This window comes from Sphaerodactylus townsendi, linkage group LG06, assembly GCF_021028975.2.
Source record: "Sphaerodactylus townsendi isolate TG3544 linkage group LG06, MPM_Stown_v2.3, whole genome shotgun sequence".
In the NCBI taxonomy this organism is placed as follows: domain Eukaryota; kingdom Metazoa; phylum Chordata; class Lepidosauria; order Squamata; family Sphaerodactylidae; genus Sphaerodactylus; species Sphaerodactylus townsendi.
Window position 1 is genome coordinate 59,062,559 of NC_059430.1, and position 24,348 is coordinate 59,086,906.

General features: G+C 41.2%; 1 protein-coding gene across 1 annotated transcript in view; it reads right to left on the minus strand.

Moving 5' to 3' along the window:
* Positions 1-1,084: 1,084 nt before the first annotated feature.
* The window catches only part of KCNMB4 (potassium calcium-activated channel subfamily M regulatory beta subunit 4), a 34,377-nt gene continuing 11,113 nt past the window's right edge, over positions 1,085-24,348 (minus strand). Inside the window, exons 2-3 of the mRNA XM_048501112.1 lie at positions 14,218-14,345; positions 1,085-1,707 (exon numbers count right to left, since the gene is read on the minus strand). Of these exons, the coding sequence (XP_048357069.1) occupies positions 1,539-1,707; positions 14,218-14,345 (297 nt within the window). The 3' untranslated portion in view covers positions 1,085-1,538. The remainder of the gene's footprint in view (positions 1,708-14,217; positions 14,346-24,348) is intronic.

The window sequence follows — 24,348 nt, forward strand, 5'->3', positions numbered from 1 at the left end:
GGAGGCTCATTCCGCACATGCAGAATAATGCACTTTCAAACTGCTTTCAGTGCTCTTTGAAGCTGTGCGGAATAGCAAAATCCACTTGCAAACAGTTGTGAAAGTGTATTGTCGAAGGCTTTCATCGGAGGAATACTTATGCGTCAGTTTAAGGAGCTTCCAGCTTTAGTAGCTATTCTCTCCCTGGCAGTTTGGCATTCAGGCTAGCATCTTCAGAGATTCCTCTGAAGATGCCAGCCACAGATGCAGGCGAAACGTCAGGAGAGAATGCTGCTAGAACACGGCCATACAGCCCGGAAACCACACAGCACCCAAGTTGTGAAAGTGGTTTGAAAACGCATTATTTTGTGTGTGCAGAAGGGGCCGGAGTCAGAGCCTAAGCCTAAAGCTACTCTATCTGAATAAGGCAGAAAAAGAAACTGGAAAGGGAATGATTCCCACTGAAGGAGACAGGAAGGTCAAGATTTTAATGCCTGTCTCCCTGAGCAAAGGGGTGAGAATAATCATACAAGATGTCTTCCTGCCTCAGAGGGAGAACAACAGTATTCAGGCACTTAGTGGTATGCTTACAGTATGACTGATAGCAGCAGTTAGGTATGCCTAATTTCCAGATTCGCAATTTCCATCCAGATATTTTGCTTAATTTTATGATGACAAATAAATTTGTTCCCTAAAGTGTACATGAGTTGCTTCTGCATGGAATAATATTTGGTTAGCACACTGCAAACTTTTGGTTGATAAAAAAGCTGCTGTTTTTGAGAAAAGTGGATATGCAAAACTGTAATATGAGAAGGTGAATATCATTGGGTTGATAGTTTTTTATTTGCAACAGATTTAATCCTAAAGGTCTGAGCTACCACGTCCCCAAATGTGAGTACAATTTCCCACCCGTAGTGGGAATGCTACAAGGGAAGGGTAGTTGTCTTCCATGTGTGGAACAGATATGGGAAGGAGGAAGCAGAGGGAAATGGGATCTTTCCTAATCTTTTCTTTTTAATCTCTAAATTATTTTGGTATCACATGCCACATTTATTTTGCCTATTTAGAAAGTAAACCACAGTCACAAAATAAGATCACATGCTAATAAAAAACCAACCACTTTTTTAATATTTCAGAAGTACAGTCTATGTCTGAGAAAGGAAATAATAAATATTAAATACTAAATTATAATATTAAGAAAGATTGTTTTGCTAGTATGAACTTGACCACACTTGGGATTTTCAGAAACTGTCTTTCAGTCCATCCTGGAGAGAAGAGCCACCATTCGGGTTTCATTCAATGCAGTACAGCCAGTTTGGTGCAGCTTAAGATCATTTGGTGCAATAAACATGTTTGCTTTCATAGTAGCAGAAGCGGCTAGCTGACATTTCACAGCATGGTCACCTAAGATTAATCTTCAGGCATTGGCAAGACCAACATCTGGCAATATACTGGGAATGGGCATTGCTTGAAAAGCACCATGGAAGCGCCCATCAACTGCATTTGGCACTTCAAACTTGCCTACAACTCCACAACTTTCCTTCAAGGGAGTCCTCTATTTAGGAATGCTTCCTTTTCTTTATTGCTTCTGCTTTGACAGCCAAGCTCTTTGCACAGATGGTCAGAATCACAATGAGGACTCCTACTAGGAAGGTAACCACTGGCCAAAGAAAGCAGTGCATAAGAACTGACTCATCATGTGTACGTCGTAACAGTACGTCATCTGGCCTGCAACAGAAGAAAACAAAAGAGGGAAAGGAAAAGAAGTCAGGCAGCCGACTATGCAAAATGTATATTGTCTAACCTTTTAAAGAAGTGATCGAGGGTACTATCGCATTTCAACTGCCACCTTAATTTGCTTGAATATTAATTTATAAATTTCTATCCTATCATTCCTTGTGATACACAACTTTATAACAAAGATACAACCAATTTAAAAGATTCAACGATGTACAAACACATACCTACTTAATATTATAAAAAGAAGAAGAGTTTGGTTTTATATCCCACTTTTCTCAATCCTAAGGAGTCTCAAAGTGGCTACAAACACCTTCCCTTCCTCTCCCCACAACAGACACCTTGTGAGGTAGGTGGCGCTGAGAGCGTTTTGAGGGAACTGTGACTAGCCTAAGGTCACCCGGGGGAATCAAACCTGGTTCTCCAGATTAGAGTCCACTGCTCTTAATCACTACACTACGCAGTTGTCCAGAATACCTGCCATGAATATTGTGACACTCACATATTTAAAACTCTTGCAACTGTTATAAGAACTAAATATAACATAGAAAACAGAATTCATAACACAAGTTTTTAATATTTTGGCTTTGGCAAAAAAAACCTCATGGAAATGAAAGTGTATTTCAATGCTTGAAAGCAATGTCAGTCTTAAGAACCTGCCTTTTAAGGGGCATTGTGCATGTTCCTGTGTATACACAGAGCTCCTGAACCTGAGTGCTGCCCCAATATTTGAATGGATGCAGGTATTTCATATATGCAAAATGCACAACTGCAGAAGTGTATGGTGGGAAAATGGCACCTGGAGACAGCTGTTCTCTGGTGCCCCCCACTATGCTGGGGGGTGGGGCTTAGGGAGGTGGGTCCCCCCAAGCCCCACCCCCAGGCCTCGCCCCCCCTCCCGGCACCCAGCCAGCAGTCCCTTCTGCCCTTCCCTCTGGGGAGAGAAGAAGCAACTGAAAGGTTCCGTCCTCAGCTCCTTTGCTTTTATAAGCACGGGGGCGGGGCTTGAGGGCAGGGCAAAAAGCAAAGGAGCCGAGGACAGCACTTTTCAGTTGCTTCTTCTCTCCCCAGAGGGAAGGGCAGAAGGGACTGCTGGCTGGGTGCCGGGAGGGGGGGCGAGGCCTGGGGGTGGGGCTTGGGGGGACCCACCTCCCTAAGCCCCACCCCCCAGCATAGTGGGGGGCACCAGAGAACAGCTGTCTCCAGGTGCCATTTTCCCACCATACACTTCTGCAGTTGTGCATTTTGCATGACATCAATGATGTCATGGGGGGGGCAAGGGCACCCGAAGATGACAAAGCAGCAGGACTTCCTGCTGCCCTTCTGTCTTCCTGGTCACGTGGGGGGCTGATTTTGTGCCCCCCACATGATCAGATTAGTGACACCCAGGGGACAGAGGATACCCCCCATCCCTAGGCAGATACACCACTGCAGAACTGCCTTCTCCACTGGAGGGCATGGAGAAGGAGACCTCTATAATACTGCTGCAGTAAATCAGCATACAAGACATGTTCTTGTAATGTTTGTGTAATGTTTTTGATATGTAACACATGTTTATATTAGAGCACTTGTCACTATTAAAAATTGCACTGCACTTTATCTGTAGTACCATTGTTGCTAGTGGGCGTAGTGTCTCATTTTATACTCCTAGTATACACATTGCCCACATTTGTTACATTTTGTAATTTGTACTTACAAGACATTCTCCAACAACTACAAGCTATCTGTCAGTAAAACAAATTGTTGCTATAATGTTCTCAAAGAATCACCCCCAGATTCTGACAGAAGAAAAGTTCTGTATGAGTTTAATCACTTTTTTTTTTTTGGTAATCAGACCTCACCAGTAAAAGGAACCATCTTGAATCAATTGGCAATGAATAACTTTAAGATGATTGAGGAATAGAGTGTGGAATATTGTTCAAAACAATGATCTGAATTTAACAGCCAAATTCTGCTTCTGCCTCACAAACGAATTTTGGAAAAAAACCAATTAGCCATAATAATACCCTAATTTTAACAGAAAGTGGGAGCCGTTGTGCAAATGATCAGCATGCTGCATGACATCTGTTGGAAATTCCACAAAAATCAAAAAGTTTACCACCTTTGAAAATGAGTCAGCTCATGGCTATTTCAGACTGCATAAAATGTTCAGTGCTGTCTGAAGTGTTGGAATACTCAAAAAAGGCTATCATTTTTAAAAGTCAAAAACTACCATTTGGACTGTAGAACAAAATATTAGAAATAGCAATTGCTATCTGCTGGGATATCCCATCATTTTGCATCTAATACGACCATTACTGTACTTAGCAGAAGAAACTAAGAAAGATGCAGATGTGGCTCAGCCACCATAAGCAGGCCTGGATCTCAACCAAACCAAGATTGCCTCACCATTTTGAGCCTGAAAAGAATAGCTGCTCACCAACAGCAGTTGCTAAAAGCTTTTGTTAGAACAAGATATCTCTTATTGATGGATGTATTTTGTATGGTACATGCTTTTTTGTATGTGGTTGAGAAAAGAATACCAGTTCAGTAAAAGCTTCATTAACCTACACTCTGTTACCTGACACATGTGTGGACAGGCAGGAACAGAGGATCTTGTACACGCCTACCTCACTGAGGTCAGTTAACATGGTAACAAAGTCCATAATGTAATCATATGGCCACCACAAGGACTTTGCATCAGACCGGAATTTAGAGCTTCATTCTGTGAACTTTGTTTCCATGCATGCAAAGAAGCAGTTTGAATCAGGGTTGTGGGATTCAAAGGACAAAGGACATCAATATAGTTATGTTTCCTCAACAGGGCAAACAGCAGCTCTGTGGGGCAATTTCAGGTTCAGAAAACTGCACAGGGAAAAGGCTGATTCTTGGGCTCATGTGTACTTGGGAATTAAGTTTCCAGATGACAGCCCCCCTCCCCCCCCCAAATTATCAGATCTTGTTATCATTTACATTGCAAACTATTTTGACTTTCCATAAGGTAGAAAGGCAACTAATAAATGTTTTAAATAAATAATTAAATACTTTATATTAAATAATTAAATAATGTACACAGAAGATCCATATGCAGGACACTTGGATTTTGTAATTGCTCTGAGCCTATTAGCTGAACAGAGACTATGGTACACCGTGCTGTTCCCAAGCATCTCTGTGAACACTCTGGCCCTGTTCCTCAGGTGCAACAAAGTTGCTGTATTAGGGTAATCATGGAATAATTAAATTGGATTACAGTATCAAAATAGATTGTGTGACATAGCATATTTATTACTATGAATGAGGTCATTACAACCAGCTAATTTTCCTAAGTAAAGATACCCCAACCAAACAGTTTCTTGTAAGTGTGAGGTTCTGAAGTCTGGAGTCCCATGAGCACATGGAACACTTGCATGACGGTACCAACCGCTTCTAAAAGGGGATATGGAAATTCACTCGCACAAGAGCTGAATGTGTGCTTTGGAGCACATTGTTCATCTCTCTCTGTCAGAGTGCCTACCACCAGCAGTTTCTCAGATCTCTACTGTTTTACTATCACCAGTCATCTTCATTGAGTCCATCCCTCATATGCCCTGATAGTTGCCCATTCACCTCAACTCTACTACACAAATTTTAACTGTGGGATACCTGATCCATGGTCTACTAATTGATGGTTAACCAAAAGAAAAAAACTGCAGCGAAGATAACAAAGTCTGACAGATTTTCTTCTCTACAAAAATTAAGCCACCTTATTACTGGAAGTCCTTTATCACAGCAGGTAACTATTCCAATAGCCTTAGAGTACAACACAGTAGTCTACAGATGTTCATTATCATATGCTTTCATTAATTAATAATTACATATAGCACTTTACCCTTTGCTTGAATAAAGGTGAGAACTACTCATGTGCAGTGCTGCCAACTTACAGTGGAAAATAAACACAGAACCTATTTTAGGACAATAGGCAAGGAGGTTCCTGAAATCCCAAAACAATAATATTAATCACCTGAGGTATACAAAAGGCAAATTCAGCACCTGACAATTGACTTTCTTCATCAGTTTAATGCAAACAGGTTTCATCCATCTCTACTTACCAGTGAAACAGTCAGCAGATATTTTTTCTTCTGTTATACAACTTAAATAGACAAACAACAGGGGAACTCACAAGTTTCACAGGGAGGGGAAGTCCTATTTCATCCTTCTTCTCGACCAACTCAGCCACTTGCTCGGTAGCTCATCCAACGGCAATGCCACTGCCTCCACTTCTCCCCCACCACTTGCCCTGCTGACCTCCCCCACTCTCCAGCTCTTATGGAGGGTTGAACATTGGAGGCTCCTTCCTTGCACTGCTCCTCCTCCACAGTTTGAAGGTTGGCAGGGGCTTTGGTGGCTCCATCTTATGCTACTTGTCCTCATTGCTGCTCCTTCACAGCTCACACACTGGTAGGGGGCAGCAGTGGCAGCTCCCATCCATCCACTCTTACATTTGTCCTGATACTTACCATTTGGCAAGAAGGAGGAAGTAGCACTAGCTCCTTGTTCCTGTCAATTACACAACCACAGTGCCACTGCTTCAGTGATGGAAGGGAACAGCAGTTGCTTCTGCTCCCTCCAGGGACTGGCTTCTGCTCTCTTCCCCACCTATAGAGGTTCAGAAGAAGTGTTCATGGGCTACTTCAGGGCACATAGGCACCTCCTCTCCCCTGCTAAGTGCAAGTTCTCCCTCTGAAGATATCTTTGGATGATTTCCACTGCTTTGTAGGGAGGCATAATCCCCCTTTTTGTTTCCTGTGGAGATTACCACTTCTCTTGCTCAGTTCTTTCCTCATTTACAGGGAGAGCAAGGGGAAACTGCACCTGGGACGTATGCGTGCCCTGCTCCTGCCATGCTCCCGCCATGCCTCTGGAATGCCCCCACCACGACCCCACAACAGCATGGACCCAGGGCATTGAGCCCCTCCTCCCCACCACATTGGCACTATGCCACTGAGGGAGAGTAAACATCTTGTGCCTAGGCTGTCTGTCCTTATACCTACTCTATTTCCCAAATTCTTCTTGTCACTTGCCTGTGACCTTAACTCTACAACTCCTCTACATATCTTAGATTTCAGGCTCCTTACTTCTTTCCGCTTCTTCCAACAAAAGTGCAGAGAGAGAGGAGGGGAGAGTATATGGGTGTCTTTTAAGAGATGTCAAACATGAGCAAAGTTGAACTCTCTCAGAAGAAGAACTAGAAGCTCCACTGTCCACAGAGGGGGTATCTGCAATAGTTCTGTCAGGCATAATCCGTGGAGCTGCCTTAGCCAAGGAAACAGAGCCCTGGCCAACACCTGCAGCAGAAATGGGGAAAGCACGCCAAAAAGAAATAGCACTAATAAAATGGTGGCTGCAACTATTCCAGCCAGCTTTTCAGCGGCAGAGATAAGATGTGGCAATCACTCCAAAACAAGGCAACAGGGCGCTGGCTCAACTCCAGGAGGTTCCTGCGCCCCAACTGGTGCCTCACTATGGTAATGCTGCAGTGTGCCGGTCCCCCAGACTTTATTGAATTTTTTAAAAAGACAACGGTACAGCAAATAGAGTTTTTTTGCAGGCAAAGGGGAATTGGGGTGGAGGCAAGGCATCCTGTATACCCAAACTCCTCTCACACTACACGGAGTTAAAGGGAGGAGGGGGAACTGACAAGATGGTCCACTAAAGCATAGGAAAGTTAGCTCTGCTAGAGATATTTCTGACTTCTCTGAAGGTGAAACTGAATCCAGAGAGGAAGGGGAATTATTCTCTGAGGCTGAACAAGAAAAAGATATAAGAGTATCTCCATAGTGTGGTGCAGTGGTTAAGAGCAGGTCGGCTCTAATCTGGAGAACCGGGTTTGATTCCCCACTCCTCTACATTAGTGGTGGACTCTTATCTGGTGAACCAAAGATGTTTCCCCTCTCCTACATTCCTACTGGGTGACCTTGGGTTAGTCACAATTCTCTTAGAACTCTCTCAGCCCTACCTACCTCACAAGGTGTATGTTGTGGGAGAAAAATAGAAAGGAGTTTGTAAGCCCCTTTGAATCTCCTTACAGGAGAGAAAGGGGGATATAAACTCTTCTTCTTCTTCTTTTGCTTCTTCTTCCTGAATCTGATTGCAGGTGCTTCAAGTGGGAAGATTACCAATATGTGCTATCCAAAACACTTGCAGCTCTATATCTTAAAGATGCTCAGGATGAAACAGAGCAGCCTAAGACAAAATCTAGATGTAAGGGCTACCACGAGTTTCTTCTCTGCACTGACTCAGAAAAAAATGGGTTTTCCCTTCCCAGAATTTTTTGAAAATCAGATGAAAGCAGAATAGAAAAAATGTATGGTTAATTGACAATACCCAAGCTTCATTAAAAAGCCATACTCTATGCCACATTACACTAACAATTTATTACAGGTACCCATGGTGATTGCACTCATACCAGCCCTGCAGTCTTCAAGTCTGATGATGGCCACCTCAAGGATGCAGTTGACAGAAGAGCTGACCAGTGTGCTTAGAAAGTAGCCGAAGTGGTCTCCATGATGATTAAAGCATCTGCAGCTATATCCTTAGTTTCCAGGGCCTCAATTATAAGGACAAGAAAGGCAGTGCAGTTACTTGCTAATTCCAATCCAAGACTGCAGGAAGGAGCTACCGGTAATTACCTTCTAAAGGCCATTGCCTTAACAGCCGATGTCACACTCGACACACTGACATTTTCAGACAGAGCTCTAGCTTCTGCAACTGCCAGTAGATATCTTCTATGGCTCAGAGCATGGCAGGCAGCCTACCTCTCAAAGACAGCAGTAGCAACAGATCCCTTCCAAGAAGACAAGCTATTGGGGGACACTCTTGACAAAATCTTTGTGGAATCCAAAGACAAATCGAAGGCAATGCCATAATTTCTCAGAAGACCAAACCAGAGATTTCATTTAAAAAACTCTTCCTTTCATTCACAACATATGTTACAGAGATTTTGTCAAGACTACCACAAAGGCAACTGGTCACAGTCACATTAACAATACAAGAAAGGGTTCTTTGGTAAAAAGTTTCAGCCCAGAGGTGGAGATAACAACCACAAACCAAATAAAGCCTGACTTTGCTAGTCTTCCAGTGGGGGGGGGGGGGGCTGTTTCTATTCAAGGGCACATGAACTCTATCCCACACAGACAACTAGACTAAAGAAGTAGTGACAAAGGCTACCCCATAGAGTTCATATCCTTCTCACCAGAAAGGCTGGTCATCTCTCCAACTCCAAAAAATTCTCAAAAAAGAGAAAGGACCCAGAAAGTGGTTAAACATCTTCTAGACATTCAAGTTATAGAACTGGTCACAAGAAAGATTTGAGAAAGGAGTGTACTCTATTTTCTTCATCATTCCAAAGTGGACAGGAGATTGGAGAACAATACTCAACCTCAAATTCCTGAACCAACATGTCAAGTTGTACACTTCAGAATAGAAACTCTCAGATCCATTGATGGGATTCAAATAATTTAACAACCAGATCCGGTGTTGAGATTCAAATAATTTAACAACTGGTTGTTTACAAGCACCATTTTAACAACTGGTTCTGCCGAAGTGGTGCGAACCTGCTAAATCCCACCACTGCTCAGATCCATAACAGAAGCTCTTCAGCCAGAGGAGTATCTATTCTCCATAGAGCTGAAAGAAGCATATCTATGCATCTCAATCATCCTTGCACACAGGACATTTCTATGATTCTATGTGGAACTCAAACATTTTCATTTCTGAGGTCCACCTTTCAGGCTCTGTTCAGCTCCAAGGGTTTTCACCAAGATGTTAGTCAATCTAGTGGTCAGCCTCCAACAACAGAGGATACATGAACACCCCTATTTGGATGACATTCTGGTGAGAACCAAAAGCTATAGAAAACATTCAGAAAGTACAGGAGTGCCTACAAGATCATGGGTTCCTCATGATTGAATCAAATACTTATACCTTCTCAGAGGATACAACATATTGGAAGCATCATATACACCAGGACCAACCATCTGTTTGTCATACAGGAAAAAAAGCAAAGAAAATCAAGGATTTAGCTACCACAGTCATTCACAGCAAATCTTCTACCCTATTGACCTTATCCAGCCTCATAGAGTTAGTAATATCGAACCCCGAAACCATCCAATTGGAGAGGTTACACTCTAGTAGACTGCAGCAACTAAGTAGATCATTCTAGATGCATTTTTCAATGAGGGGAACTTCCCCATATTGATTCCCAGGGAAGTCAAGATCAATCTGACCTGGTGGACCAACATGAAGAATGTGACTCAGGAAAATGTTACCTGATTCAATCACATCAGCAACTCATGACAGATGCCAGTCTCCTTGGATGAGGAGCAACTTTGAACTAAGCACCCATTCAAGGATTTAGTCAGAGCAAGAATCCAAGTTACCAATAACCTCACTGGAACTCAGAGCCATATGGCTAGCATTACTCCATCTCCAGAAGACCCTCAACAAGAGCAACATTTTAGTTCACACAGACAACATTGCGGCCCAAGCACATCTGAACAAGTAGGGGGATCAAAATCACATAGCCTACACAGAGAAGCCCTCCTGATTCTCCACTGAGCAGAGAAAAATCTTCTCTCCATAACAGCAGAACATATCAGTACGGTGAGAGATGAAAGAAGAGCCCTCAATGCCTATATCAACAAGGACCCAAGACATCAGAAAAACTAAGGGGATATTTACAGCCATGTCTCCATCACATTTAGGAAACAAGATCTCCAACTTTACCACTAGCAAATGTCTCAAAGCCCACATAATAGGGGCATATAAAGCACAAACACTGGACCCACCTTCAGGAATTACAGCTCATTTCATCAGAAGTACAACTACAGATACTGCATTAAATACAAATACAAATACAATACCTTTAATGGCATATAAAAAGTGGTAAAATGCAAATTATGTTAAAACCAATTGACTAAAATTTACACAAAGGTTTCACCCTTGATCCAAGTGCCTTTGTTAAAAACCTGGCAACTGATTCAGTAGTGTGGGGATGATGGTCAAGATACTGCATTAATCAAGAACACTTTTGTCAAGAAAATTTGCAAGGCGGCAACCTGGTCATAAATCTCTACCTTTATCTGACTCTACAAGATCAACACAAACAGTTCTGCAGATGTTGCATTTGAGAGAAAAGTCCTGCAGTTAGAATCAGACAATGATAACCCATCCAATAAAGAGGGACACTGCTATGCGAGGTCCCAAAGATGTCCTCAGAACTCAGAGGGTGAATGATCGCTGGTACTTAGCAGTGAAAGGTCATTCTCCTCTGAGCAAATGAGGACATTTTGCAATCCTATATCATTGTTATCAACAGGCACCACATCTTTATTCTTTATTTCTTCCTACAGATTATATCTAATTCTTTTTTATTATTAATTGTTGTTAGTGTTTTGCAGAGTTCTTAATTTAAAATAAGTTCTATGACAAGTTAGTTTAACTGCTGCCTGGAGTTCCAAAACTGAGCAAGAGGAGGGGTGATCTCGAAAGGATATAGGAAGGAAAAGAATTCTAGTTCCTGCCTCCCTACGAAGCAATGGAACTCACCCAAAGATGTCCTCATGTGTTCAAAGGAAAATGATCCTTCATTTATAAATACCAGTGGTTGTTTACATTGCCTGTGTATGTGTAGACGATTTATTTCCTGGGAAGGGGGTAGCATTTAAAACCCTCCTCTGTTTTTAACAGCTTTTCCTTTTTTTGCAGAAATGGAGGGTACCACAAGTTTTTTGGAAAAAATTCTCTTCACTCTGATTTAAGAGATGAAGTCATGTTGAAAATTAGATATATTGATAAAAGGTTGCACCTTTAAAAGATTTTCTGTTATCAAACTTAGCTAGCTTTCACAAGCCTTATCTTTATGCAAAGAACCATTCAAACCCCATTTCTATCTCTATCAAACACCAGCAGTTTTGTATGGATGTCTACTCAACTGTAGCTAATCCATTTTTTGTGATGAACTTCCTTCTGCCTTCTGTTTATAATCTGCTGCACTGTCAGTAAAGGGAAACATGTCTAAAGGCAAAATACTAAAATGCCAAGTTTGCAGTTCATTAATATAAAATACAGGCATTTCCAGAGAAAACAAACCTGAGGCACTATGCAATCAATTACAGCACTGCTGATCTTGAAAGTAATTAAGGCTGGTGCAGTGAATCAGCACAACAGAAAAGGTGTTTTTAGCCAGGGGCTCATCTTTCAGCATTGTGAGCCTGTCTTTTGCTAGGAGCCACCTGAAAAGGCTCTTGACACTCCCAGTTTTTCCTCTTCAGGAAGTGAATATTGCATTATACACTGTTGATTCAAGCCCTGCTATTGACAGACAAAACTGAAATATAGATGCTCTGAAAACTGGCAGAAACTTTTATCACCAGAGGAATTCAGCCTTCCTGAATCATACAGACTGACAAGGTTGTGGTATTCCTGAATAGATGTGAGTCCTAAAAGCCAGTTGCAATGATGCAAGGAACACCTTTCACTGATTCCTGGTTTTTATATCAAATTGGTCTGAGCTTCTTTCTTTAATGCCTTTGTAATTTTAAGGCCAGACTACTGCAATCCATTCAACACGTGGCTGCCCTTGATAAAGGCATAGAAGCTTCAGCTGGTAAAAAAAAGACACTCCAAGAACATTACAGTAGTTCTTCAGCTTCCAAACTGAATACCAGGCCCACATGAACTCTTAGGAAGTGTCAATGCCTAAATGAAATGCTTTGTTGTCCCTACACTACCATATAAGATGACAGAATCCCAGTATGCCAATCTCCATATACCCCAACTTGGCATACTTAAGGTGCCTCTTCTTTCTTAAGTTAAACATACAGGACTTGCTTTACACTATTCATTAAGGTGTTGACTTGTGCACACATATCACACCTGGCACATATCTTTGCAGTTGGGCATGGTGAGCTATGATAGACACCTTCTAGCAGGGTTTCCAGAACCAAGATTGACTGACTTTGGTCACCAGTTAGAATGTTTCCTTCCTCACTCATATGTGCAGCACTTATTCTCACTTTCTGTTACAACCAGGCAAACCTGCAGAGGGCATTCACACATGTTTGACAGTTTCCACTCAATCTCAATTATGGCTACACAATTGCTCTGTCGAACCAAATCTCAATTTCTGGGCTACAGATTGCTGACTGAGTCTCCATGCATACACAGCTGGACTGAAAGACATCACATATTAAGCCCCAATGGTTACCGGTATTCTGTACATGCCACAGTACCCTATGTACATGTTTCAGGGCTCACATATGTATTTTTTCTACATTAACACTTCATGAGCAGTTTTACTTTTGGCAAATTTTTGACAGAGAAATTTCTAAACATTGCATGGCTGGAAAGTGCACTTTATACCCCTGATGCAAATACCATTTTACATGGGAGCAAGTCCCAGTGATCGAAATGAGACTAATTTTTAAGGGGGGGGGGGTTCACATGCATGGCATTAATAACTCTCAAATGTCAGCCCCTTTCAGTTCCAATTAAAAGACTCCAGGTAAGCAAATGATGGAAACTCCCTCTCTTCCTGAGACTCATAAGAGCTGCTGCTCATCACAAAAGTCAGTACTAGAGACACAAGTGGTCTGATGTGGTCCAAGAAAGCGTTTTTTGTTTAACCCCCACAGGACACATATTTTAACCGACTTCTCAAGTGTCATGTATCTTATCCCCACAGATACCGGCTTTTGGAGTCAGACTTTGGAGTAGGGTTATAAAGATGAGACAAGCGGACCACCTGGGCCAGGAAAGGGTTTGACAGGCAGGCTTATTCAACTTGCAGTCTTACCGCAAAGCTATCCACACAACTGAGGTAGTGGAGGGCACATTCAAAGAGTAGATGCAAGGCAAAGTAGTAGTTCCAAAGGCCTCAAACAAGCATGCTACATACAACAGGAGAAAGCAAACCACATCCCATTATGTTCCAAAAAGCCATGAGACAAACTGATGCAATTGAGAAGCCCCATGACACAGAAGGGAAATCTGCAGTGCTGCAGTCAAAGTTCTGCTCATGACCTGATGTGTCCCACTGTGTTCCCAACAGAAGTCACTGTGTACCCAACAGAAGTCAGGTAGCTGTCTCAAGGTTGACTTGGCCTTTCATCCTTATGAGGTCGGTAAAATGTGTACACAGGTTGCTGGGCGTAAAGTATAGACAACTAGGGAGAGCAATGGCAAACTACCCCATAAGACAATCTGCCTAGCAAATGTTTTGATGTAACATCACCCCATGGGTTAGTAATGACCTGGTGCTTACCCAGAGAGACCTCGTTTACCTTTTTAAATTTATATTTGGTAGAACCTGCATTTGCCCAAGATCTATTCCAGAGTGACTTCCTCACTCAAACAGTGCTATCCTAAACATAGTTCTATTTCAGTTTGAACTTCTCCTGGGACTTTGCTTCCAACAAAACTATAATACAGGGCAAAGATCCAAAGAGGTGTATATTGAAGTGACAGATACACAAAGATTCTTACCTGAGGTGCTGATTAAAGTAGCATGTAAAAGGCTGAGAGCCAACTTCATCTTGCCAGTAATCCTGCAAGTGCATTACCGTTTCAGAGTTTTTCTGATTTTCTCTTTCACAGGGTGGGATGTATGAACACTGTTGAAACAGATGTCATTAAAATTGTGTTGTTTTAGTATACAACAAAATAAAGTATAATATCTCTTTGGATCATCCTCAACAGTTTTCATAATTAAATTAATACATATGTTCCAGAACTAGGCAAAAAGACAGGAGGGAGAGTAATCAAATATTGTCAGTTACTGATAGCGACATTATTTAACTGCTGAATGTTAAAAGGATCACAAACAGTGGTTTTCGCACACAGACTTTTAGATTGTTATAGAAAAATGGGAATAATAGAACAAGAATCAATCTGTTGTTTCACCTGCCAAAATACAAGGAATTTAATTTCCATGTCATAAGAACTAGAAATTGGAAAAGTTAATTTAAAAAGGCTTTTGTGCATCAAGAGCATTTTTCAGCAGTCAAAAGGACCATCTTTTCAGTCATCAAAAAGTGATTCAACAGACCATTGGATACAACACTATGTTTTGAATTGTTCTAATACCTGGTTAGGAGGCATGTTAGGTTCTGGAAATGTGTGGTTTATTTAGAACAGAAATCTCCATTTAAATATGTGGGCTTATTGTGTGGTAGTGATTGTAGTGAGGTTTCAGAAGGTCAGAAAAGTCACACGATGTCTCCCACTCTTGCAGCCACCTCTCAAATTAGGAAATGGCAAGTCTTGCCAGGGACCTTTACAATTACTCAGAGACCTTCAAGACAATTTGACAGTTTGTGGGGAAAAAACCCAAGATGTGAGCCTGGCATCTACTCAATCATTCTTGGATGTCAAGTGGAAATATTTCTATTTTCCAAAATCTTGAATGATTTACCAGCTATATGATCCTGAACTTTGTTATAAAATTTCCCTTTCTTGCTTCTACTATGCTTTTAGTGATTGGGTTGTTATCAAATTAATTTATTGGGGTTTTAAAACTTTTTTTGTTCACTTTCTTGAGATTTTTAACTGACAGACAGGATTCAAACGTTCAAAATAAAATTAAATCTACTGATGCATAAGTTTATTTTGGGTAGCAAATCTTAGCTGTTACCGTGTAGACCATTACCCTAGATTACTTTGCCCCCTTTCAGACTATCCTTATAATCTGGTTGAGCAATGAGATGCTAATGGATTTCTTCTTCTTTTTGGCATCAGTTCGTACACAACTGATTTGGCTCCTGGCTCCTGGCTCCTGATAACAATTTTGTTACCTGCTCAGACAAAGCCACTTGAGTCCTATCAGCAGCACGAACTCTGCAGTTTTTTATGAAACTGCTTTCTCCTATTTTCAGTTCTTCCTTGTGCTTCTGAATCACTCCAGCATACTGTTTAAACTGTCTGGAGCACTTCTGAAAGGATCACTATTTTCTCTCATATTTTGGCAGCGCATTCTTTTCCAGCTTTTTAAAATGCTCTAAGATGAGTGCTATAAAGTGCATCCCAATGCTAGTTATATACCAATTCAGTGCTATCTCACCAGCACCTGGGTGTGCTGGATTGCTATGGTACTACAGTGCTATAGTGTTCATCTTAGAACATTTTTTTTTAAACTGAAAAAAATGCATTGCCAAAAAGGCCGGAAAATAATAGAGGCACTGTTTGAACTGGCCAGGGCAATTTAGAGATGGTTGATAGATGGACTGAAAGGAGCTGCATTAACGCCCATCTCTGTATCACTTAACTCAAAAACTGGCCAGCAACAAATTTAAAACAGTAATCTGAAAGGGGCCTTTTTCTTTAGACCATAACATTTTGCTGTATTATACCCTCTATGTGGAAAGCCGCTTGAAAGGCTTCTGAATCACACAATCTAAACTGATTTAAAATCAGAACATCTGCTCCTAATTCAAGTTACCATCAGTAGGAAAAAACAGAGAGATGAAAACTGCATTGCCTAACTTACAAAATAACAGAAATAATTGCTGAAAAGAACAGCATAGGCTACAACGGAATGGAAACTGAATTATATGAGACTAGCATTGGTCTTATTGGGATGAAAAGGGCACTTTAGAGTAGGATGAGAAAAGGTATTCAGATAGAAGAAGATTCCCATTGAACTGAAGATAGAAGACTGAAGATTCAGACCAGAGACTTATGCCAAAATGTTGTAAACAAATATGCAAGCAGATATAGAATTATTTCCCAAAAGACAACTGGCGAGACTCTTTCCCCTCCCCCATCACAGTATGTTTGTTCTGTTCGTTAAGTTTGCAAACTGCCAGGAGGAAGCTGAAGATCTCCCAGAATTACAACTAATCTCCAGACTATATAAATCACTTATCTATCTATCTATCTATCTATCTATCTATCTATCTATCTATCTATCTATCTATCTATCTATCTATCTATCTATCTATCTATCTATCTATCTATCTATCTATCTATCTATCTATTTATAACATTTATTCCACTTCTGGAAAAATGGCTGCTTTGAAAGATGGACTACATAGAATTATACCCTACAAAGGCCCCTCCATACACTACTCCAGGTTTCACCCTTTAAATCTCTTAAGTATTTCTGACCCCAAAGTTGGTAAGCCTAGTGGCTCAGCGATGTTATAGGCTCTGTAAATACATGTTTCAAGAGTACAGATTTTAATTTCAGCAGCAATACTTGAGAGGGCCCCTTGACAAATGCAGACCATGTTTAGGAAGTCATGACATTTGGCTACTTATGAACTTGTGATTTAAGCAGATGCTCCCTAAAGCCTGTAAGCTGACAGCTTATAGTATGGGGAATAAATATATTCCCATTAAAACAACCCAGAAAAGTCATAATGGCTCAGTTTAATTAATTTTCTCCACAGAGCAAAATCCACAAAGGAGATGAGCTAAAGCAGCTTTAATCCTGTTGAATATTTTTACATTCATATTTTGAGATTTAGACTGACCTACCTGGCCTAATCTTATAAGAACCAAAACAAATTTGGGACTGTATGACTGCATCCTGATTTCTCTGAAATGCAGATTTGATATACTTGCCAGCTACCACTTAGGAACTTTCTGGACCTATTACTGTAGGAATAAAATTAGCAGGAGTGATCAATTTAAATCAAAGTATAATACTATAGAACTAGAAAATATTTTTACAGCTCCAAGAAGTGTTTTGAGAAGATTTCAAATGGCAGCTAATTTGGTTTCATTGTGTAGGAAGTTGTAATGAGCTCACATTTTTTCATCCACATTATCAGTTTGACAGATGGTTGCTAATCCTGCTGAACAGTCAAATGGAACCAAAAAGAAGAGTTGATGTAAACTAGGAAGGTAACCAAGGACGTAGGTAAGGGGGGTTCTCGGGTTCAAACCCCTCCATTGCATGTCTGAAGCTCCGCCCCCCGTTTGTGGGTTTTTTGAATTTTGAAGTGTTTTTTTCAGTTTTTGGCCTGCGGGGGGTGCAGTTTTTAGGCTACCAGCACCAAAATTTCAGCCTATTGTCAGGTGAAACTCCTGATGATACCTGCCATGTTTAGTGAAGTTTGGTTCCGGGGTCCAAAGTTATGGACCCCCAAAGGGGTGCCCCCATTCCCTATTGTTTTCAAAGGGAGCTAATAGTAGACAGGGCTACCCTTTTGAGGGTCCATAACTTTGGACCCGCTGAACCAAACTTCACCAAACCTGCCTGGTATCATCAGGAGAGTTTCTTGCTAATACCAGCCAGGTTTGGTGAAGTTTGGTTCAGGGCATCCAAAGTTATGGATCCCCAAAAGGGGTGCCCCATCCCGCATTGTTTCCAATGGGAGCTAATAGGAGATGGGGGCTATACCTTTGAAGATCCATAACTTTGGACTCCCTGAACCAAACTTCACCAAACCTGGGTGGTATCATCATCAGACTCTCCAAAAGATACTCTGAAAGTTTGGTGCTGCTAGCTTAACAATTGCACCCTGACAGCAGGCACCCCCCAAAATTTCCCCAGATTCTCCTTTTAAATCCACCCCCTTCGGCATGAATTTAAAGGGAGAATCTTAGGTCCCCAAAGGAGATTTGGGGAGAATCCACCCCAAAACAGCATCACTGTCAATGTTGTTTTAACTGGGGGCCCCAGATTCTCCCTTTAAGGTGGATTTGAAAGGAGAATTTGGGCTCTTTAGTTTAAACACCATTGAAAGTGATGCTGTTGGGGGTGGATTCCAGCATCACAGTGGCCGCCCATGGGGGGTAGGGGGGCACAAAACTCAGATTTTACACTGGGCTCCATTTTCCCAGCCACGCCTCAGACCAAAGGGGAGGGCCGAAGGGACTGCTGGCTGCCAGCTGGGAGCCCAGCTGGTGGGGGGCAGGGTGGGGGGGGCAGCAGAATCTGCCATCCCTGGCCTCAGAGAGCTGTTTTTATAAGCACTGAGGCTGGGGGTGGGGCTTGGGGAGGTGTGGCAATGCCCCAGGGGTGGGTGGGGGCATGGTGGCCCCACCCTCGAACTCCCCATAAAAATCTATACCTACGTCCCTGAAGATAACCCCCCCACCACCATCAATAATGAATTCACTGTTTTCCCCCCTTGAATAATCAGAGCATTCTTATCTGATAAGCATTCTGAATATGCACAAAACACACCTAGGATTGTGTAGTGCTTACTGAGGATGATGACACATCACTCTCAGCTGCACAGCAAAATAAGAACTTATACTACACCAGTTTTGTGTAAGGGTTAGAGTGTCGGACTAGTTATCAGGGAGATTGAGGTTTGAATCCCCACTTGTGCTATGGAAACTCGCTGGGTGACCTTGGACTAGTCACAAATTTTCAGTCTAACTTACCTCACAGGTTGTTGTGAGGATAAAATGGAGGAAAGGAGAATGACATAAGCCGTTCTGGTGAAAAAGGCAGGATACAAATGAATCAAGTAAATAAATAAAATGCCGTGATCACAGGTCTAACGCAACAAATAGATCTTTTGGACAACCCTGTGAGGCTTCAGATGCCATTTGTTGCAATAGAAACAGCTCGGGTCCAACTGAAGTGTGATGCAGGCAAGCCAAAGGTACTTGCTTACCTTTTAACGCTCAGCACTCACACTCAAGGTCTTGTTTAGACTTTGCTGCAACCTGTGCTAAGGGAAGGACTTGGGCTAGAGTGCTGATTAGGCATGTGTAAGTTGCTTTGCACAGGTAGCAGTCATTCATATTTGAAATCAGACCTCACATCTTCAGGTGCAAGTGCTCAGCAGTCATGCTATTTATATGCATGTATGAATTAGCTCATATAGTTAGAAACTGCAGGCACAGTCCATTTAAATGCTTCTATTGAGCAACCCTGATCATAACAATTTGATTGGATTAGCTTAAAGCCACAGCAAAACAATAAAAACAACAAAGGAAACAATACAATCACAAGTAAAATCAATAAAATAAAAAACTAGGCTGTTTTACTAGACTGTGTCCCTCCACTGAAATTAAAAGAGGATGAACACAGCAAAGTACTTACTGAGCGACACTCTGTCTTTCCAATAAATGAATCTGAACTGAATAAATGAACCTGAACCTAAATGAACTTAGAAGCTGAAATGATTAAATGGAGGCTTTTGTACTTTGGTCACATTCTGAGAAGACAAGGCACACTGGAAAAGACAGCAATACTAGGAAAAGTTGAAGACAGCAGGAAAAGAGAAAAATCCAACATGAGATGGATTGACTCTATAATAAAGGAAACCACTGCCCTCAGTTTATAAGACCTGAGCAGTTTATAAGACCTGAGCGAGGATAAGATGTTTTGGAGGACATTTATTCATAGGGTCTCCCTGAGTTGAAAGTGACTTGTTCACACCCACACATTTTGAATGCATTTGCAGTGTATATTCTTGATATAACTCACTAATTCAAATCAGAGCCAAAGGACTAATAAAGCATGGGGAAGGTAAAACTGATTTTAAAACTTCCTGAACTTTTAAAAAATGTTGCTATTTAAAACAAATAAGCTTTGTTTAAAAGAGGTGTGACTTTAATATAAACAAACTGGTTACATAATACATTTTATCTCTTAAACCTGAATTCATAATCCTCTATCACACAGGAAAAATATATTTAACTTTTGAAGTACAGCATTATAAATATGGGACAACAGCTCATGCATCCTATTACAAAAAATTACAAAAATGTATAACCAACCCGCCCAAGAACTTGAATATTTTTCTTCCCTCTTGTAGAGAAATACTGCCGTTGAACTAAAGTTACCTATCTTGCTTCTAGGTACCTCACCTAAAAAGCAGCACTCCAGTCTCTACTGGATTGCCTTCAAATAAACGATCCAGGTTGCTGTCCTTACATTTGTGTAGAGAACTGAGCAGCAATCCATTCACTTTACAAACACCCTCTTTGTCTCTAAGCAAATACAATGTGTAGGACAAAAGATATCTGAGGTGCATTGACCAGATGCTGCTACTATGCATCTGAGTTGCATCAATGGTTTATCCAGTTACAAGGCCATTTTTTAATTACAGTAACCAATTTATATGCACTCTTGTTTAGGAAATGAATGATTTACAAAATGGAAAACGCTCTTCCTAGTCTTCCCCGCCCCGCCCCTGAAATTTAAAACTGCCTGATTTTAAATCAATCTTATAATTTTTTTCATATATGTCTTTAAGAACCTACAAGATTAAACCTACAGACCTACATAAATGGATTTTGACAGTATTCATAAGAACCTGCTAATGTTATCCTGTGTTATTAAAATAGACTTATTAAGCTTCATAATAATGTTCATTTTATTTCAATCTGATGATGCAGCATTAATATCACAATCTCCTAGCAGGCAATGAAGATTAATGTGGTCCTTCTCTTACTAATATAAAAAACTAAGGTTTACAATTAACTCTGTAAAGTCAAAGATAGTGGTTTTTACAAAAGGGAGAATTAAGATACAAATTGACAGAACAGCACAATGAACTACAGCAGGTATGTCTTTTAAATATCTTGGAATAATAATGTTTGATGCATATTTAACTTGGAAACAATGCAAGGCTGTGATGATACTTGCAGCCTGCCCTAGAATAGCAATAAAGTGTTTTTCTTTTCCTATGGGAAAGATGGACAGTACCTTCTGGCAGCCATTACATCTTTCAATCTTAATACCTAAAGTCTCAACTACTACATGGAACAGCAATCTGGCTCCATAGGATAAATGAGACTATAGATTAGCCATTAATAAAAAAATTTGTGTCAAATCTATGGGACCCTGAAATACATAGCTGGTATTGCCCTTAGACAAGAACCTGGCAAGCATTCCATTGAATTTAGAGCTTGGATACTGGCATAAAATATGAAATATATAATGATCCCTGAGAATAGCTTATTGTATGAAATGAAACAAGTCATTTTCCAGTTCATGAAATCAGGCTATGATAGAAAAAGCAAACATCATACAATGTCCAAAAAAGGTTGTTTTTGCATTAGCCTAGCACCTAGCTCTTAAGACTACCAAGCAGATGATTATGAAGACAAATATCAATACTTCTATCTGCCAGGCCAGGCATATTTGGTCTACTGTGCTCCGGTGGTAAGAAAGGCAGAGAGAGCATTTTACACTCTGTACCAACACTCAGCCAGGAGAGCAAAGTCCACACACTCTGTTGTTTAGTTCTCCCAGGCTGCTTCTGCACGGCCGAAAAAACAGCACCCTAGGGACAGTAAAAACACCATCCCTGGGGCACTGTTCGCACAGTTGCCACTGCTGCAGCACAGCAGCATCATGCTTACCCCCCCCCCAAAAAAATGGCGTGAAAACACTGTTTTTGAAACACGCTCCATGAGCATGTTTTTTGAAAAGTGGCATCTTCCCACCAGCGCTGCCTGTTTATGTGTGTTGTTTACCTTGTCTTCCCTCCAAGGCTCCAGAGGGAGAAGGGACACGCCCATGCTGCCCTCCGACCCCTGTGGATCAGAGGGCAGCAAAGGCATGTCACTTCCTCCCTCTGGAGCCTTGGAGGGAAGAGAAGGTAAACAACATACGCAGACTGGAGGCAGCTACCATGTGGTGCACAGAAGCTTCAGCGCCACCTGCACGAGACTGTGCGAACGGTTTCATGCCTCCACCGGTAGACAGCCACTTCTGCCACTGCGCAGAAACAGCCCCAGTTAAGCATCTTAACAGTTTCTCTGGTTTCTCAACCAAACCTTGACAGGTTGGACACGACAGGTTGGACAAGTAAGTTGGGGACTGCTCCCCAAATCTCCACCTTTGTTTCCTGTGTGGCTCTGCCCCCAGGAATGCCCCCATGGTCTCCAATGCGGTCTCTTAGACTGATAAGAGTGCTGGTGTTGCAGCAGCATGGGTACCCAGGCATTGCCAATGGCATGGCAAGGAGGCAAGTGGAGGTTGAGCCCCAAACGCCACTCCTGATGATCATGTGGGCGACATATTGCACATACCTCACAACTGCATTCCCTCCCCACCCCCAAGCTCCATGTAAAGCTGGAAGCAGGGCTAGCTGGGCTCACCCTCCCAAACTCCAGTTGGTAATTTATAGGACTAGCATATAATCCTGCATACTCCCATACATTTTAGCTAATTTAAGTGATGACAGGTGCCATTGATATAACATTTTTATTGAATTTTCTCGTAATCCAAATGAAACTGAAAAATCACTTAGTGAAGATATATTTCCACTTTTCTTCAGAAATGTCATAACCCCTATTATTTTCATATATGTATTAAAGCAAATGTTTAGATACACTGACTGCTTGGCATAAAAGCTCGAGAATTCTGGAAAGTGTCTTCTCCGGATTTTTACTGATAGTTTCCTCCGGCTTGTTATCCCTGGCCCTGAATGCATGCATCTACACAGGAAGCTCATAAATTGGAAATATTCAAACTATTCATTATTGCTATTATTTATTTGATATTCTTCAAAGTCAAGGTGTTATGTGCATTTATACTGCATATTTCCCATTTAACCATGGAATTACATTTAAATTTTTATAAAGTATCAGGCAGCCCCATCCAAAAGACTCCAGTGGCCAGGGCAGCACTACTACCACACTGTTCTGCCACCTCCTGAGGACTTTCAGGCAGTGTGAGAAGACAGCCAACACATTTTCTGCCACCCAGAAAATGATACTAATACTTGAAATTTGCTATATGTTATTGAATTTACCAATAATCACAGCAGGAAAAAAAATAGAAAAAATTGGCAATCCCTAATTAACGAGTTTATATGGAACAGCAAAAAGAGGGTTAAATTATTAGTAACACAGAATAAAAGTGGTTTAGCTATTCCTAACATAAAATTAATCTATGATGTTTCACATTTAGAATGGATCACCAAATGGTTATGTTGTAGTGAAGATTCCTCAAAAGTTGCCATAAAACAAAATTAGGTTAAGAGGCCTCTAAAGACCTTCTTATGGTTGAATAAATGCTTAAGAAAAAGAATCTATAATAAAGAAAATTAAGAACATAAGAACATAAGAAAGAGCCTGCTGGATCAGACCAGAGTCCATCTAGTCCAGCACTCTGCTACTTGCAGTGGCCCACCAGATACCTTTGGGAGCTCACATGCAGGAGGTGAAAGCAATGGCCTTCTGCTGCTGCTGCTCCCAGGCACCTGGTCTGCTAAGGCATTTGCAATCTGAGATCAAGGAGGATCAAGATTGGTAGCCATAGATCGACTTCTCCTCCATAAATCTGTCCAAGCCCCTTTTAAAGCTATCCAGGTTAGTGGCCATCACCACCTCCTGTGGTAGCATATTCCAAACACCAATCACGCGTTGCGTGAAGAAATGTTTCCTTTTATTAGTCCTAATTCTTCCCCCCAGCATTTTCAATGTATGCCCCCTGGTTTTAGTATTGTGAGAAAGAGAGAAAAATGTCTCTCTGCTAACATTTTTTATCCCATGCATAATTTTATACAACGGTTTTTCACTGTTCATACTGATTTTAATTCCCAAATAAGATACAAACATTTTGGTAGCCTGGATTCCCATTAACCAGCTTTGTGAAGAAAAACTTTCCACATTTCATTGAAAAAATGTGCCTTGGTCTTTTTGATATTTAATTTATAACCTGCTACATTTCTGTAGTCATTTATGAGAGTTCTTAGA